General features: G+C 36.2%; 1 protein-coding gene across 23 annotated transcripts in view; it reads left to right on the top strand.

Moving 5' to 3' along the window:
* Positions 1 to 17,587, top strand: part of PBRM1 (polybromo 1) — a 105,093-nt gene that overhangs the window by 65,186 nt on the left and 22,320 nt on the right. For all 23 annotated transcript variants that reach the window (XM_074313083.1, XM_019724301.2, XM_074313082.1 and 20 more), the window contains 5 exons: positions 750 to 935; positions 1,824 to 1,981; positions 2,616 to 2,879; positions 12,016 to 12,161; positions 13,268 to 13,425. In XM_074313083.1, coding sequence (XP_074169184.1) covers positions 750 to 935; positions 1,824 to 1,981; positions 2,616 to 2,879; positions 12,016 to 12,161; positions 13,268 to 13,425 — 912 coding nt within the window. The remainder of the gene's footprint in view (positions 1 to 749; positions 936 to 1,823; positions 1,982 to 2,615; positions 2,880 to 12,015; positions 12,162 to 13,267; positions 13,426 to 17,587) is intronic.

Below are 17,587 nucleotides of genomic sequence, written 5' to 3'. Positions count from 1 at the left end.
GACTTTTAGGAGTCACTTTGGATATGCATTTAAGAAAACATTTAAAATGCTTACTTCCAGCTGTTCCATTTATGGAAAATTATCCTAAGGAAGTTATCAAAGATGTGGGCAGAGCTTAATTCTCAAAAAAAAAGCAAAACCCCAAGAAAACAAAAAACTGGTATTTGCAAATGATGGCTTGTACTAGAGCCATTTAAAAGTCTTACTTAACAAAAAAATAAAAGTATCGTTGGAAAACATTTAATCTCAGGAAATGCTCATGATACATTAAATGTGTTCATACATAGTTGATTGTATGTTATATAATGTACATAATCCGTATTTCTTCAATTCAACGAATTCATTGTGTCATATCCATGTAATAACCTTTAGGGAAGAAAATTTCAGAGGCATTAAGATGGAGATGAAGTACATACAAGATTATCTCTAGGATTACATGATTTGCAAGTGACCTATTCTTTATACCTTTCTATATCATCCAGAGTGACTACACTGAGCATATGTTATTATAACAATTTTTATTTTGTAGATCCTTTATATATGTATTTATTTAAATTAATGGCAGTTGGATATAATTCAAGAAGCCAATTTTGAGTAGAGGCTATTGGGAATATGGGTATCATAGTGTTTGTCCTTAATCCTGCCTTTGAATATCTAGAAAAGAATTAAATATATTAGTATGTTGTTTGAATCCTATATCAGATCCCAACATCCCTTTAATGAGAACCTTTTTGTCTTTTTTACCTAAGAGGCTGAAAAAAGTGAAGATTCCTCGGGTTCTGCAGGCCTCTCGGGCTTACATCGCACGTATAGCCAGGACTGCAGTTTTAAGAATAGCATGTATCATGTTGGAGATTACGTCTATGTAGAGCCTGCGGAGGCCAACCTACAACCACATATAGTCTGTATTGAAAGATTGTGGGAAGATTCTGCTGGTAAGTTCATTTTAAATCAAAGGGAAGATTGGAGAGATGTGACGATTTCACTCCTTGGTTCTCAGGAAAGAAAAATGTAACTCAGACATTTTTATATCTTCTAACAATAGTTCTATAAAGTATAAGTAAATATAAGTAAGCATCCACTATATTAAAAATGCAGGATCTAGCACTTTGGAGCAGTGGTACAGTTGAATCAAAACAAATGTAACTTCTTGAAGTCTAATTGAGATTTATTCATTCAACTATACTTATTAAAAACACACATGAGCCAAAGTCTGTAGGATGGCAGAGATTCAGAAAAACAAAGGCTCATGTTTTGCCCCTGGCAAAAATCACTCCAACAAAAGTCACAAATAAAAAATTATAGAGAGACATGTGCCTTGGCTTAGAATTTGACTTCAAAAAGGCTTCCTAGAACAATTGCCTTTAACTTGAGACATGGAAAATGAATAGGAGTTAATGAAGGCAAAAACAGGCAGAAATATGATTCAGGCAATCCAATTTTTTCGGTTATTCATCATGTGACTTACTTTTGTGTTTCTTCATCACCTGAGTTCTAAAAATGTCCTTAAATATATTTATGTCTTTATTAATGTGCATAGCTTTAGGTGTGTCCTGACCCAGCAGAGCAGAGTAGGTCTCATCACCTTCCTCATTCTATATATTGTGTATCTTTTAATATAAGGGGGTAAGTAGCATTTTTTTTTTTTAGGCCTTATTTCACTTCATTATTTTAAAGTATTATTTCTTTTAAGATAATAAGGAACCGTGGCCTAAAAAGCACATTGGTAGGTTCAGGCCATCGCAGAATGGATGTAATATTTTCTTATTTTGCAAATAATATGTGATTTCTGTTCAATGTAATACTCTCTTTTTGTTTTTGAGGTGAAAAATGGTTATATGGCTGTTGGTTTTACCGACCAAATGAAACATTCCATCTGGCTACACGAAAATTTCTAGAAAAAGAAGTTTTTAAGAGTGATTATTACAATAAGGTTCCTGTTAGTAAAATTCTAGGAAAATGTGTGGTCATGTTTGTCAAGGTAAGAAACACATTAGTCCCCAAATTATAAATGATTCCATAGGAATAAAGTTTACATTAAAAAATTTATATTTACAAAATGACAAGCTCTGTTTTAAACTGTTTGGGGAAAAAAGAAAAAAAATAAGCTGTGTCTGTATGGCTGTATGTAAAGATTTAGGAAGCAATTAACCTGAATATAAAGCTGAAAGACCATTTGCTGCCTACACCATGTAGCTGTATGCAGTCAGCTTAAATATTTTTATGTTACCAGACTAATTTTTAAGGATTACATTTTCTGAAAGATCATTATAAATTGTTAGTGTGGTTTTTAGGTAATGTGTACTTCTTATGCATCTGATACAGGCACATAAGCCCTGCCCACAGCTTTAAGCAACATTACAGCTGTATGAAATACTAATATGTTTTCAAAGGGACAATTGTTAGACTATATAAGTTAAAGAGTATGTATTTAATAAAATCATTCTGAAGCAAGAAAATACTACTAGATCTCTAGCCATTTACCATTTGTAGTTAACTGTCAGAAAGCCCTAACAGTTTAACTTTTGTTTGCTTGGTTGGTGTGTATTTTTGGTTTTTTGGTTGATTGGTTTTCAGAAAATTCAGCTGATTAATTTTATTCTTATATCCCCCAGGAATACTTTAAATTATGCCCAGAAAACTTTCGAGATGAGGATGTTTTTGTCTGTGAATCACGGTATTCTGCCAAAACCAAGTCTTTTAAGAAAATTAAACTGTGGACCATGCCCATCAGCTCAGTTAGGTTTGTTCCTCGGGATGTGCCCTTGCCTGTGGTCCGAGTGGCCTCTGTATTTGCAAATGCAGATAAAGGGGATGATGAGAAGAACACAGACAACTCGGAGGACAGTCGAACTGAAGACAGTTTTAACTTGGAAAAGGTAGGTAATAGCCACACAGAAAAGAATTTTACATTACAAAATATATATTCCAGAAGATAAACTAATAAAGTATTCAAATTCAGCATTAGGAAAAGAATACAACATAAAACCTTAGCCAAACACAAAAAAAGAACTATAAAGGAAAGACAGTAAAATTTAAAAGTAAATCCAAATGCTAATTATTTGACAATTCCAATGAGATAAACTCCCAACTATCCTAATAAAGAAAAAAGAAAGGTATTAAGCTCAGACATACAAAATGTGGAAGAAATTTAAAGGCTTATACATTTCTGTTAATAAATTTGAAAGCCTGAATAAAATGAATAATTTTCTAGGATAGTACAAATTACTGAAGTGGAATAAAGAAGAGCTATATAAGTGGACAACATGAAAAAATTTTTTTAAATGTCAAAGAGCTAACCCTGAAGAGTACTCAGGTCTGGTAATTCCATGGGTGGATTATTTTAACCCTTTAAGGGACCTGTAATTATAATGCTTTTTAAATTATTTCATTGCATGGAGAACAGAGAAACTTCCCAATTTGTTTTATAGAGCTGGAATAATCTTGATTCCAAAGCTAGACAAAATAAGAGCAAGTACTATAGTTCAGTCTCATAAATATTGATGCAAAAAATACTTGGGGAGAAAAGTATTTTTATGCGTGAAATCAAGTTAACTATTAAAGAACATGACCAAGTAGTTTATTCTAAGAATGCAAGGATTGTTCAAAATTAGGAAAACTCATTAATATATTTCATTAGATTAATAGATTAAAGGAGAAATTATTTGATAAAGTACACTGTCTTAATGTTCTTAAATTTTTAAAAGTTAATTTCCTCAAAATGATTTTTTAAAAATTATTTTTGTGCTAAAGCCATAAAATAAATTCCCTTCCAAGTCATGCACATGACAGAGGTGCTTGCTATAACATTATCTATAGTTTTCTAAACATAGCCAATGCAGTTAGACAATTAAAAGTAATAAAAATATTGACAATAAAGAGGCAAGATTTGTTTTGCAGATAATGGGGGAGAAATTAACTGAAAAGTTTTTAAAACAGAATTCAACAAGTAGAAATTTCAAAATCAATATACAGTAGCTTTCTTATATAAACATAACAATAATTCATAAGACTTTTGAAGGTAAAAATGAAAACATTGAATATACTTTAGTAGCTATTAGAAAAATTATATGGAAGAAAATACCTAATTCACATTAATAGCAAAATAGATTAAGAAATGACCTTAAAAGGGTATATGGAACCTGTGGGAAGCAAAACAGTCAAGTCAAGGACATAACAAGACTTGAATAAATTGTATTTGGAATTTGACAAAATTATTCTAGCATTCTTATGAAAGAATAAGTATGTGAGAGTCACCAGCAAAAGAAGAGAAAAAGAATAATCAAGAATGTTTTCGAAATGGCAGAGTAAGTAAACACTGTGCTTGCATCCTCTCACAATCACATCAAAATTAGAACTAAACTACAAAGCAGCCACCATTGAGAACGGCCTACAGTGTAGCTGAGCAGAAATTCGATAACTAAGGATATACACAAGAAGCCACCTCAAGACTAGTAGGAGGGGCAGAGACACGGAATGGACTGGTCCCACACTCATGTGTGGCAGTTAAAGATCAGGAGGGATATCTCAGCTGTGGAGGTTCCCAAGAGGAGCAAAGAGTCACAGCCCACACCAGGCTCCTCAGTGTAGGGTTCCTGTGCTGGGAAAAGAAGTCCCCACAACTTCTGGCTGTGAAAAGCATCGGAGATTGTGGCTGAGTGAGACAGGGCAGCTGGAGACCCAGGTGTTTCTTTTAAAGGGCCTGTGCACAGACTTACTGACGGACCCATTCTCTCTAAACTCCAGCGCTAGAGCAGCAGCTCAAAAGGCGCCAAGGACATACAAGGAGGAAACAAATTGTCTGGCTGCAGGGTGAGGGCTGGAGGGGCATCTTTCTCCCAGACAGAAGTGCTGGCAGAAGCCATTGTTTCTTTGTTGAGCCCCCCTTCCACTGTACATAAGCAGTGGGGCACCATATCTGAGTGTCCATCAACCTGGCTAACACCATTATCCCGCCCTGGTGATTTGCTGAAATCCCGCCCTACCCAACTTTGAGACCCACCCAAGCCACTTCCAGTGGCTCTTCCATACAAACGGCCTGTTTGGACTCATGCTGCGGACTTTCCTAAAATCTCTCAAAGGTTCACAAACCAGCAGCATCTGGCCTTGGTGTACCTTGTACTTCTTGCTAAGCAGCCTCAAGCTGGGCACTAGTGGCAGCCAGCCTTGGGTCACAGCTTAGCCTCTCCCAGGCATTTCCAAGGCCAGAGCAGATGGCGTCCACCAGGGGATTGCTTTGTGGCTCATTACAGATGACCCAGAGCAGGGCATGGACTGCGGCTGAAATTGGCCTGCAGTGGAGCCTCTTCCAGGAGATCCTGGGGCCAGCATGCTTGGTGGCTGGCTTCAGACTAAGCACCACCCAGCCGCCTCCAAGCACAAACACTCAAATGATTGGGCAGGCACCAGACTCCCAATAAAGTAAATCAGACCCTGCATAGCTGCTGCACTGTAATCATGGCCAGTCCTCATGGGTACCAGAAGAAGAGAGAAAGCAAGCAGCTGAAACCTATTTGAAGAAATAATGACAGAAAACTTCCCCAACCTGGTGAAGGAAATAGACACACAAGCCCAAGAAATGCAGAGTCCCAAACAAGATGAACCCAAAGATGTCCACACCAAGACACATCATAATTAAAATGTCAAAGATTAAAGACAAAGACGCTTAAAAGCAGCAAGAGCAATTAGTTACCTATAAGGGAGCTCCCATACGATTGTCAGCTAATTTCTCAACAGAAACTTTGCAGGCCAGAAGAGTTTGGCAGGAAATACTCCAAGTGATGAAAAGCAAGGTCTAACAACCAAGATTACTCTATCCAGCAAAGCTATCATTTAGAATGGAAAAACAGTTAAAGAGCTTCCCACATAATAAAAAGCTAAAGGAGTTCATCACCACCAAGCCAGTATTACAAGAAATGTTTAAGGGACTTCTTTAAGAAGAAGGGGAAAAATCAAAAGCATGATTAATAAAATAACAATAACGGCATGGCTGGTTGGCTCAGTATTTACAGCGTGGTGCTCATAACACCACGGTCACCGTTTGATTCCCACATGGGCCAGTGAGTTGCACCCCCACAACTAGATTGAAAACAATGACATGACTTGGAGCTGAGTTGCACCCCCACAACTAGATTGAAAACGACTTGATGTGGAGTTGATGGGTCCTGGAAAAACACACTGTTCCCCAGTATTCCCCAATAAAAAATTTTTTTTAAAAGTAATAATAACAGTAACTACATATTTATCCAGTACTTAAAATGTAAACTGATTAAATGCTCCTCAAAAGATATAGGGTGGCTGAATGGACAAGAACACAAGACCCATACATATGCTGCCTACAGGAGACTCACTTCAGATCAAAAGACAGACTGAAAGTAAAGGGATGGGAAAAGGTATTTCATGAAAATGGAAACAAACAAAAAGCTGGCATAGCAATACTTATACCAGACAAAATAGACTTTAAAACAAAGACTACAGCAAGAGACAAAGACTCAATAATCCCACTTCTAGGTATTTATGTGGAGAAACCCAAACTCTACTTCAAGGGGACAAAAATAAATAAACAACAAACTCACAGAACATTTTGAGGGTTGCTGGATTGGAGGGGGTTGGGGACTAGGTGAAAAAGGGGAAGGGATTAAGAAGTACAAATTGGTAGTTACAAAATAGGCATGGGGATGTAAAGTATAGCCTAAGGAATATAGTCAATATTGTGATTATGTATAGTGTCAGATGGGTACTAGATTTATTGGGGCAGTCATCTCATAAGTTATATAAATGTCTAATCAAGTTATATAAATACTATGTTGTACACCTAAAACTAACTAATTGAAAACTTGAAAAAAGCATTTTTAAAAATTAAGTTTAATTAAGATTAAATAAAATTTAAAATTAAGTTCTTCAGTCACAGTAACCACATTTCAAATGGTTAGTGACCACATATAGCTAGTGGCTACTTTATCATTCTCAGTCCCTTTTTAATTTTCTGTGTAACATTTACACCATATGAAAATTTCTGTTTATCTTTATCTTTACTAACAAACTAAGTGTTTACTAATATGTGTTTTGTCTTTCTTTCCACACAGAAGTATATTCTGTGAGGTCAAGAACCATACTTGGCATATTCACCCTGGGGCCTACTTAGTAAAAGTTTAATTGATTAGCTAATTAATTAAAGGTTCTTGCTGTATTGTTTTCTTATAAACTGAAGGTGGCAGATTGAATGGCAGAACCATCCATGTCAAATGGAAATTTCAAGCAAGAATTCTTAGAGAGAGAGGAAAGATATTTCACTTTCTCTATTGGTGATACATCCTAGAAATGGTTAATGTGGAGGGGTGCTTCAATTTCACATTTAGGAAACTATACAGATGTCTGAATTAGAGGGTTGAAGATCTGGAGTCACACCTACCTTGATGATCTAAAATCCATGCTTTTTGGTATAGGAGTAATAATCTTATACTATTCTTTTGCCCCAGAATAAGGTGTGGACTTTGTCCACCAATGTCTTTAACAATTAATCAGAGTCACCAATGAAAACATGCATTTCTGTCAAAAAAAGAAAGAAAAGAATGCTTTGCACTGACAGATACTACATTTACAAAAAATGCATTTTAAAAAATTGAGATATTACCTCAGGACTAGCCAGTGGAAGGAATAAGCTTTTCAAAATTAAGTCACAGAATATCAAGGTAGGATTTTAAATCAGTGTGAGAGAGTGGAATCAAATGATACTGGAAAAACTGGTAACTATTTGGGAAGAAACAAACCTGTACTCTCCCTCACTTCATATTCAAAATAAGTAAGATATTAGGTTGTGGCAAAAGTAGTTGCAGTTTTTGCAATTATTTTTAACCTTTTAAACCGCAGTTTTGCACCAACCTATTATAAACATAAAAAAAGGTACTAGTTGCTAAAAAGAAACAGAATAGTAGTTTCTAGCATAATTACATTACTATATTTACCTATAATCTTTTATTCATTTATAAGCTTGGAATGGGTCCTTTCTATGTGTGGTATAAAACCCATTAGCCATAAGAGGGAAAAAAAATGATGATTTTTATCATTTTTATCAATTTGCATTTGAAAATATCAATTAGTTTACTAAAGGTCTAAGGACCACTATTTCTAATGTACAAAGAGCTCTTTGAAGTCTAGGAAAAGTGTAACACTAGAAAAATTGGTAAAGAACCCAATAGATCATTTATAGAAGGAAGGCAGCCAAAAGGCATAAGAAAACGTGTTAATTTAATAGTTTAAAAAATGCGTAACATATTGGTAAGCGTTCTAAAGACTGATAGTACATGCAGCCTGGTGTGGGACAGTACACTCATCTCCCACTGATGACATTTCCTTTGACATTGTAGTTCAATGACAAGAAATGTGCTCCCACATAGGACTCAAATAGGTACACCAAAGGATTCTCTACAAGCGGTGACAGTAGTGTTGTTTGTAAAAGCAAAAACCCGAGGCAGAAGCCAAATGCCCATGAGTAGGAATTAAGTAGTCGTGCAGACATGTAATGCAAGCTGTGCAGCCAATGAAAGGAATAAAGTAGGTCTATTATAGAAACACTGAAAAATTTTCCAAGTTATGTGGGGAAAAGATGTTAAAAATTAACAGGTTGCAGGATGGGGTGTTTCCATCATTTTTTAAAAAATATATTTGTATATATGAATGTGAAAACCTGCAAAAACTATATACTAAACTGGGTAATTATCTCAGGTTGGATCACAGAAGACTTGTTTTTTAAGTTTTACATGCTCTAATGTTTGAATTATTTCCAACAAATAGACTTGTTTTTTTGAAATAAAGAAAGACAACGTTTTTAAACTATTAATGTAAAAACTGGAAAATAATGAATTCTTAGTGACTTAGGAAAAAATATCCATTTTAGTGTCCTAACACATGATATTCATATTTCTTCCATTTTGCCAATATTTGTGAGAATCATGGAGGCATTAATTTTAAAATAAGAAATATCAATGGAAGCCAATGTAGAAATTAACTTAGATTTGTTGTTTCTATTAGAATTCATAAGTCCTCAGTGTCCTATTTATCCATGAGTACATTTTTTGCTCATTGTTTTGATATTACATGGCCAAAACAAGTCATTCCAGGAACTTTTTTAAAGAATAACTTTAGAACACAACCCATTCCTAAAAGAAAAAGGTATTTAAAAAGAAAAATTATAGTTCACATACAGTATTATATTATTTTCAAGTGTACAACATAGTGATTCGACACTTACAAAGTGATCACCATGGTAAGTCTAGTGACCATCTGTCACTGTACAAAGTTATTATGATACTATTTGGCTTTACTTTCTGTGTTGTATATTATGACTTATTTTATAACTGGAACTTTGTCCTTCTTAATCCCCTTCACCTTTTTGCCCGTCCCCTCTGGAAACCATCAGTTTATTCTCTGTGTCTGTGAGTCTGTTTCTGTTTTGGTTTGTTTGGTTTGGTTTGCTCTTGTTTTTTCAGATTCCACATATAAGTGAAATCATATGGTATTTGTTTTTCTCTGCCTCGTTTATTTCACTTGGCATAATTCTCTCTAGGTCTGTCCATGTTGCAAGTGACAATATTTCATTCTTTTTTTATGGCTGAGTGTCAGTGTGTGTGTGTGTGTGTGTGTGTGTGTACATACCGCATCTTCTTTATTCATCTGTTGATGGATACTTAGATTGCTTCCATATCTTGGCTGTTGTAAATAATGCTACAGTGAACACGGGTACAGTATCTTTTCAAATTAGTGTTTTTGTTTTTTTTCAGCTAAATACACAGAAGTGAAATTGCTATTTTTAATTTTTTGAGGAACCTCCATACTGTTTTCCATAGTCGCTACACCAATTTGCAATCCCACCAACAGTGCATAAGAGTTCCCTTTTCTCCACAGCCTCTCCAGCACTTGTTGTTTGTTGATTTATTGATGATAGCCATTCTGACAGGAGTGAGGTGATATCTCATTGTGGTTTTAATTTGTATTTCTCTGATGATTAGTGTCTTTTTATAAGTCCGTTTGCCATGTGTATGTCCTCTTTGGAGAAATATCTGTTCAGGTCCTCTGCCCATTTTTCAATGAGAATGTTTGTTTTTTTGATGTTGAGTTGTATGAGTTCTTTAAATATTTTGGATATTAACCACTTATTGGATATATCACTTGCAAATAACTTTTCCCATTCAGCAAGTTGCCTTTTTGTTTTGTTTAATTTTGCTTTTATTACCCAAGAAGATATATCCAAAAAGAAATATATTGCTAAGAGCAATACCAAAGAGTTTACTGCCTATGTTTTCTTCTAAGAGTTTTATGGTTTCAGGTCTTATACTTAAGTTTTTAATCCATTTTCGGTTTATTTTTGTATATGGTGTAAGAAAGTGGCCCGGTTTCATTTTTTTGCATGTAGCTGTCCAATTTTTCCAACACCATTTATTGAAGAAACGGTCTATTCCCCCATTTTATATTCTTGCCTCCTTTGTCATAGATTAATTAACCAGAAAAAGTTACTCTTAATTTCAGGGGTTACTTTATAGCTTCCATTCCTTAAAGTGTGTTTTACATAGCATATATGTGGAACCCCTCTTATTCTTAAGAATTTCCCCCAAAGACCATTTTAATATCACATTTCAAGTCATTAAGATCAAAACATTAGATTATTTGGACATTCTAAAAGAGATTTTTTTTCTCCTCTTCCTTCTCCCCTTCCTCCCCCCACACACTCCAGTTCAAGCCGTTGTTTCTCAGTCTGGTTGTGTAGGACACAGCTCCCTGGCCCATGCTGGTATTAAGAGCCTTGCACTCCCCCCGGCTGAGGCAGTCGGTCGCCGGCTGTCGGTCGGCCGCTCACGGCAGCTCATGGCAGCTCATGGCAGCACATGGCAGCTCACGCTGTTCTCAGCTGCTCACCACGTCCTCCAGCTGTTCACAGCAGCCCAGCTGCAGGTCTAGCTGTTGTTTACAATTTTAGCTGTAGAGGTTGCAGCTCACTGGCCCATGTGGGAATCAAACCGGTGACCTCTGTGTTAGGAACACAGCAATCCAACCACCTAAGCCACCGGGCCACCCCTAAACAGATTTTTTTTTTTTAAGTTTGAAGTTTCAGATATTCTGAGAGAGACAGTGAGATGCAGTAGAATATTTTGGGGTTCTGGAGTTTCCTTTTATACGTGTTGGAGTTGATAATTTAAAACATCTAGCAGTATGTCCATTATCTGCTAGGTTCCTAGTAAATTATGTTTCTTATTTCCATCAGTCAGAAGTTTCTTTTTCTTGTCAAGACTATAAAACAACAATAATGTTTGTTAAGTACTTTTCATGAATCAGGCATTGTTTTATGTACTTAACATGGATTGTGTCATTTAAGCTTCCTTAGCAACCCCATCTGATAGGCACACTATTTTACAAATGAGGAAACTAAGTCAGAAGAGGTAAAGTAATTTGCCCAATGTACAGCAGCCAGTAAGTGACAGACCCTGTAATTGATTCAAAAGTAGAGTATGTGACTTAGGTCACAGAGGTTATGTTATTCCTTTCTATGTTGGAATAAATACGATAAAATTTTTAAATCTTTTGTTAATGTTAAGAAATTGAGAGCTTAGTAAATGTGGTAAAGAGGAAGTTTTTGTAGAATTTGCTCCTTTATAATGTATGAGTAAGCCTGCTCTGAATGCTGATAACTCCTTTCCAGTGTGGTTTTTTTGTTTGTGTGTTTGTTTGTTGTGGTTTTTTTGTTAAAGGCTATGGAAGTAGAGGAAGAAGGGAGAGGAGGATAAAAGCGCAGGGAAGTAACATTTTATGAAAATTAACTAGAAATTTTAAATAGATAAAATATTTGATAAGACTTAGTTTGATTTCAGTAACCGCATCTTTTAGTTTCTTCATCAAAGCATTTATTTATGGTTATTTTTTCTTTTAAGTTAATATGAAGGAAAGTCTGTTTTCCTTTCTTACCTTCTCTGTCTACCTTTTGATTGTCAGCTGCCTAGCTTCAACTAGTTTCCTTTACCACAGGAGAAAGAAGATGTCCCTGTGGAAATGTCGAACGGTGAACCAGGTTGCCACTACTTTGAGCAACTCCGTTACAATGACATGTGGCTGAAGGTTGGCGACTGTGTCTTCATCAAGTCCCATGGCCTGGTGCGTCCTCGTGTGGGCAGGTGAGTGTTACTGAATTAGGAGGGATGAGTTTGGATCTGAGACATGTGGAGCCAGAAAAAAATTTGTCACTGTTTAGGATGAAGACAAAAGTCTCTCCCCAGGTTAACTTCTGCAGCTTTCTCTCACACCACACTTACCCTGCTTTTGCCTCTAGCCATACTTCCCTGTTTAAATTCCTCCCGTTAACTTTTTTTTTCTTCTACCATTTACTGAACTCTCAACCTAGGAATCTCCCTGCCCAGTTCATATGGTGAACTGCTTTAGCTTAAATTTGAAATAGCACTTTCTTAAGGAAGCCTCTCCTGTCCCCTCTAGACTGAGTTAGGTCTTCCTGTTATACATACTCAGATCACCGTGTATTTCTTTATCCTTGGAGCACACACCACATTGTGTTATTGTCAGGTTTCTATTCTGGACAATGAATGCCCTAAAAGTAGGGACCCATTCTTTTTGCTCACCTTTGTATCCCCTGTTCCAAACATAGTGCACAAAACATAGTAAGGGCTCAGATATTTGATGAGCAAATAAATGGATGAAAGTATGATTGGATGGCGTAAAACAGCAGTAAAGGAGTCAGGTACAGGGCTGGGCAATAGAGGACAGTGCTTAAGAACAGTGGTTAGTTCCAAGAGATCTTGGTTTAAGTCCCAGCCCTGCTAGTTTCGTGTCCTCAGGCAAATGATTTACTTCTCTGAGCTTCAGTTCTCATCACATTTGTTCATCATTCACTAATCATGTATTGCACACCTACTATTTGCCAAGTAATGAGGATACATTAGTGAATAAAACAGACAAATATCCTTAGTCCATGGGTCTTTGTTCTAATGGGAAGACAGACAATAAACATCATAAATAAGTAACGTGTATAGTACATATTATGTTAAAATATGTTTTCCTTCAGATGAATAGCCAAATGTTCATTTCTCTTTTTCATGTGCTTCAAGGGGGGGAAAATATCAAGGAAATTATCAAATCAGCCAATGAAACTCCACTATATATCATTAATATTTTGTTTAATGGAATTTTTGTTACATTAATTCTTCAAAAATGCAACTCATCAGAATTTTATTTTAATGGAATTTCTCTCCCCCCCCGCCCCACCAAGAATTGAAAAGGTATGGGTCCGAGATGGAGCTGCATATTTTTATGGCCCCATCTTCATTCACCCAGAAGAGACAGAACATGAGCCCACAAAAATGTTCTACAAAAAAGAAGTGTTTCTGAGTAATCTGGAAGAAACCTGCCCCATGACATGTATTCTGGGTAGGTACTTAAACCATTTCATTTAATCACATTCATTTTATAACGATTGAATACTTTTGTGCTAGTTATTGTTTTAGGTACTCGGTATACAACAATAAACAAACCAAAGTTTCTGCTTTTTTAGAGACTTATGATGGGGCAGAGGTTGGGAGTCAGTAAATTAAAATTAAATTTGTAGAACATCAGGTAGTAATTAGGGATATGAATGAGAATAAACAGAGGAAGAGAATAGAGATTTATGTTGAGAGGCAGTCCCATTTTAGGTATGGTGGTCAGCAAGAGTGTCTCTGATAGGTGACAAGTGAATAGAGCCCTAAAAGAAGTAAGAAGAAACTTATTCGAGTATCTGAGATCTTAATTCTTTTTAGGCACAGTAAACACCAAATGCAAGGACCTGAAGGCAGAGTATCCCAGCAGGTCTGAGACACAATAAGCAAGCTGGGTGGCTGGAGCAGGGCAGGGAGATGTGATAGGGAATCATCCTTCTGAGGTGGCTAGGCACTCAATCATGATAGGTTTTGTAGACCGTGCAGAGATTGAGTTTGGAGTGGATAGGAGATCCTGCAAGGGGTCTGAGCGGAGAGGCTCTGTGATCCGACACATGCATTAGAGGAATCATTGTGGCTGCAGTTTGGAGAATATGTTGTAAGAATAAGATAGGAAGCAGGGAGAGCAGTTAAAAGACTTTTATAGTCTCTGTTGGACTCAACCCTAAGTAATGTTATCGTCCCCGTTCCAGAAATGTGAAGGACACATGTTTTAGTTTCTGTTCCATCATCATACTGAGTGTTTATAATGACATTCTGCTCTTCAGATCTAGTTATTTGACCATATACTGTCATCATTTTCATCTACTGTGTTTCTTCTAGTAAGTTAATTCTGCAGCTTACTTACACCAGCTACTCTTTATATCTTTTGGAATGGTTTTCCAAAAGGTTGCTGGTCACAAGCTTTATATTGATTACACATGGTTATAAAGAAGAAGCAGCCGCCATGCTTCTCACTGAAAGAAAATTTGCAGATTAAAAAATATTTTACACTTAGACTTTGATCTCTTCAATGTTTAGATTGTTTTTAGTGCTGTGAATTTTTTTCAGAATTGGATGTGGTAAAAATGTCTGAATGGCCTAGTAGTTCAACACATTTTCTTCTTCCCACCCTGGGAAAAAGCAAAGACTAATGCAAAGACTAATGAAGTTACTAAATATTTCTTGAGTTTCTGCAACGTAGAATATCTTCCTTTTAACTTGTGATCCAGACTAAAGCAGTGCCCTAGAATCTTACTTCCTAGTGTAAACCCAGCCTGGACACTTAGAGGATGCATAACAAAGGTGAGACTGAAGTCTTTGGTTAGCGCAACCATATCATTTGTTATTTTTCAGTTATTAGCGGTTACCCTGGAGATTACATCTTAAATTTATAACAATCTAGTTTGAATTAATACTAACTTAGCTTCAATAGCATACAGACACTGCTGTACAGCTCCATCTCTCCCCCTTTGTGTTATTGTGAGAAATCACATCTTTATATTCTGTGCGCCCACTTACATAGATTTCTGATTATTGCTTTATGCATTTGTCTTTAAAATCATATAGGAGAAAAAGGAGAAGTTACAAACCAAAAATATAATATTGGCTTTTATATATTTACCTATGTTGTAATCTTTAGTAGTGTTTATTTTTGTGTGTGGCTTCAGTTATTGTCTAATATCCTTTCATTTTAGCCTGAAGGACTCCCTTTAGCATTTCTTGTAGAGCAAGTATACTAACAACAAACTCCCTCATCTTTTGTTTATCTGGAAATGTCTTGATTCCCCCTTCATTTTTGAAGTATATTACTGGATATAGAATTGTCCATTGACAGTTTTTTTTCTTTCACGTCTTTCATCAAAGTACGCCTGTGTTGGTATGCTTAATGGTGTGTCACAGGTCTTTTAGACACTGTTCATTTTTCTTTTTTTTTTTTTTTTTTACTATTATTCAGACTGATAATTTCAGTTGACCTCCTGTCTTCAAGTTCACGGATTCTTCTGCCTATTCAAATCTTCTACTGAACCCCTCTAATGAATTTTTCATTTCAGTTATTGTGCTTTTCAGCTCCAGAATGTCTATTTAGTGTCTACAATTTCTGTCTCTTTATTACTATTCTCTATTTGGTGAGACATCGTTCTGGTTCCCTTTACTTCTTTATCCATGATTTCCTTTGGCTCTTTGAGCACATCTAAGATAGTTGATTTAAAGTCTTTGTCTATTAAGTCCAATGTCTGGGCTTCCTTGGGGACAGTATCTGTTCATTTCTTTTTATCCTGTGAATGGATTATACTTTGTGGTTTTTTTGTTTTTGCTTTTTTGGTTTTTTTGCATGCCTCTTAATTTTTTGTTGAAAACTGGATATTTTCAGTATTATAATGTGATAATTCTGGAAATTAGATTCTACCCCCTCCTCAGGCTTTCTTGTCACTGCTTTTTGTGGGTTGTAGTTGCTTGTTTAGTCACTTTCAAAACTATTTTTTAAAGACCATGTTCTTTGTTATGTATGTTCACTGAAGTCTCTGTTCTGCTACCTTAGTGGTCAGCTAGTGACTTAACAGAGATTTCCTTAAATGCTTGGATCAAACAAATAAAAAATTCTCAGTCTTTGCAACTGGATGCTGTGTCTGTATTGGAGTACACCTTCAGCCCTCAGCCTGGAAATTTACAACTCTGCCTTTCCTTTCACTTCCTGCTTCCACAGGGCTTGACAGTCAGCCAAAGGTGAGAGCTTAGGGCCTACTCAGGTCTTTCTGAGCATATACCCTGACCATGGCATGTGCATGGCTTTCTAGATTCCCAGAAATATATGGAAGTTTTTCAAAACTCACTCCCCAGCTTTTTCTCCTAGGCTTTTCAGCATGTCTGGTGTTTGCCCCAACTGATATCCTTTGCCCCAGCTGACAGCAACTGGGTCATTTGCCTTTAAATGTTTTCAGCAAAAGTACCCAAGCTACTTTTCAGCCTTTTGGAATTCCAAAAAGAGAGAATTCCAAGTCAGGTGAAATGAAGGCAAGCACCTTGTGTTAGTTCTTCATGAAGCTACCCAACAGGTCAAAACAGACAACAATTCTTTGAGAACAAGGACTGCTCTGCTCCCTCCAGCACCAGAAACTCACACCAGGAACACAAACTGCCATCTTCAAGACTGCCACTGAGCCAAAAAGTGGGGGGGATGTGGGAAGGGTAAGTTAAAATGCCACAAAGCTCTCCTGCTGGATTTCAGTCACTTTTTTCCTTGATCAAGCATTCACTTGGTTGCTGTAAACCTTTGGCTGTTTTCCAGAGTTTTGCTAATGTTGATTCTGACAGTTTTTCTAGCTTTTCTCAACGTTTCTTTGAAAGAATGGCCCTTGGGTCTCCCTACTCCACAGTTCTCACTGCCATCACTTGTTTTTATAGATGCCTATTAGAATGAGTTGCATGCTATAGTTTATAAACTAGATTTTTTACTTTTTACAGATCCCTATAAAAATGTGTTGCATTCTGTAGTTTACAGACTAGTTTTATATCCAGGATCTCATTTATTTCTCACCATGACCCAGTAGGAAAATGCTGATATTCTCAGAAAGGTGAAGTTACTCTCCAAAAATAGGCCAGAACTAAAAACCTAGGTCTTCTCACTTCTATTCCTGTACTAGCGTTTGGATTATCAGTTGATTTACAGCCAAGTAGGACACTTTCGAGAGTGAAAAGAGGTGTCATAATATTAGGCAGGACAACGGCATAGAACAGATGTAGGGTTACTTCATCTTGAGATTAAGCCCCAAAAGAAAATTTATCTAGTGGTTACAAAATGGGATTTTTCCCCAGTTTGTGGATTTTGGTACCCACCCTTCAAGGAAGAAAAAGTAGTTCGGTACATTTTTATATTGACTTTTAAATGCAAGGAGGCAGATCTTTTTTTTAAGTTAGTTTCTATAGAGAATAATAATTGAAAGTGTTTAAATTTAAGCTTTAGAGGATTTATAATTTTGTTGTGTTAACTATACACACTGCTGAATATAAATCTCGTTTTTGTTTCTCTGAAACAAGTTTTAAAAGTAATTAGGGAAGGTATAATTTTTTTCATATTCTGTGATAAAAATCTGGTGGGCCTATTTCACTTAGGAAATTGTCCTGTTTTCTTAATT

The sequence above is a fragment of the Rhinolophus sinicus genome, linkage group LG10, assembly GCF_036562045.2.
Source record: "Rhinolophus sinicus isolate RSC01 linkage group LG10, ASM3656204v1, whole genome shotgun sequence".
In the NCBI taxonomy this organism is placed as follows: domain Eukaryota; kingdom Metazoa; phylum Chordata; class Mammalia; order Chiroptera; family Rhinolophidae; genus Rhinolophus; species Rhinolophus sinicus.
This window is presented reverse-complemented; position numbering and strand designations above follow the sequence as displayed.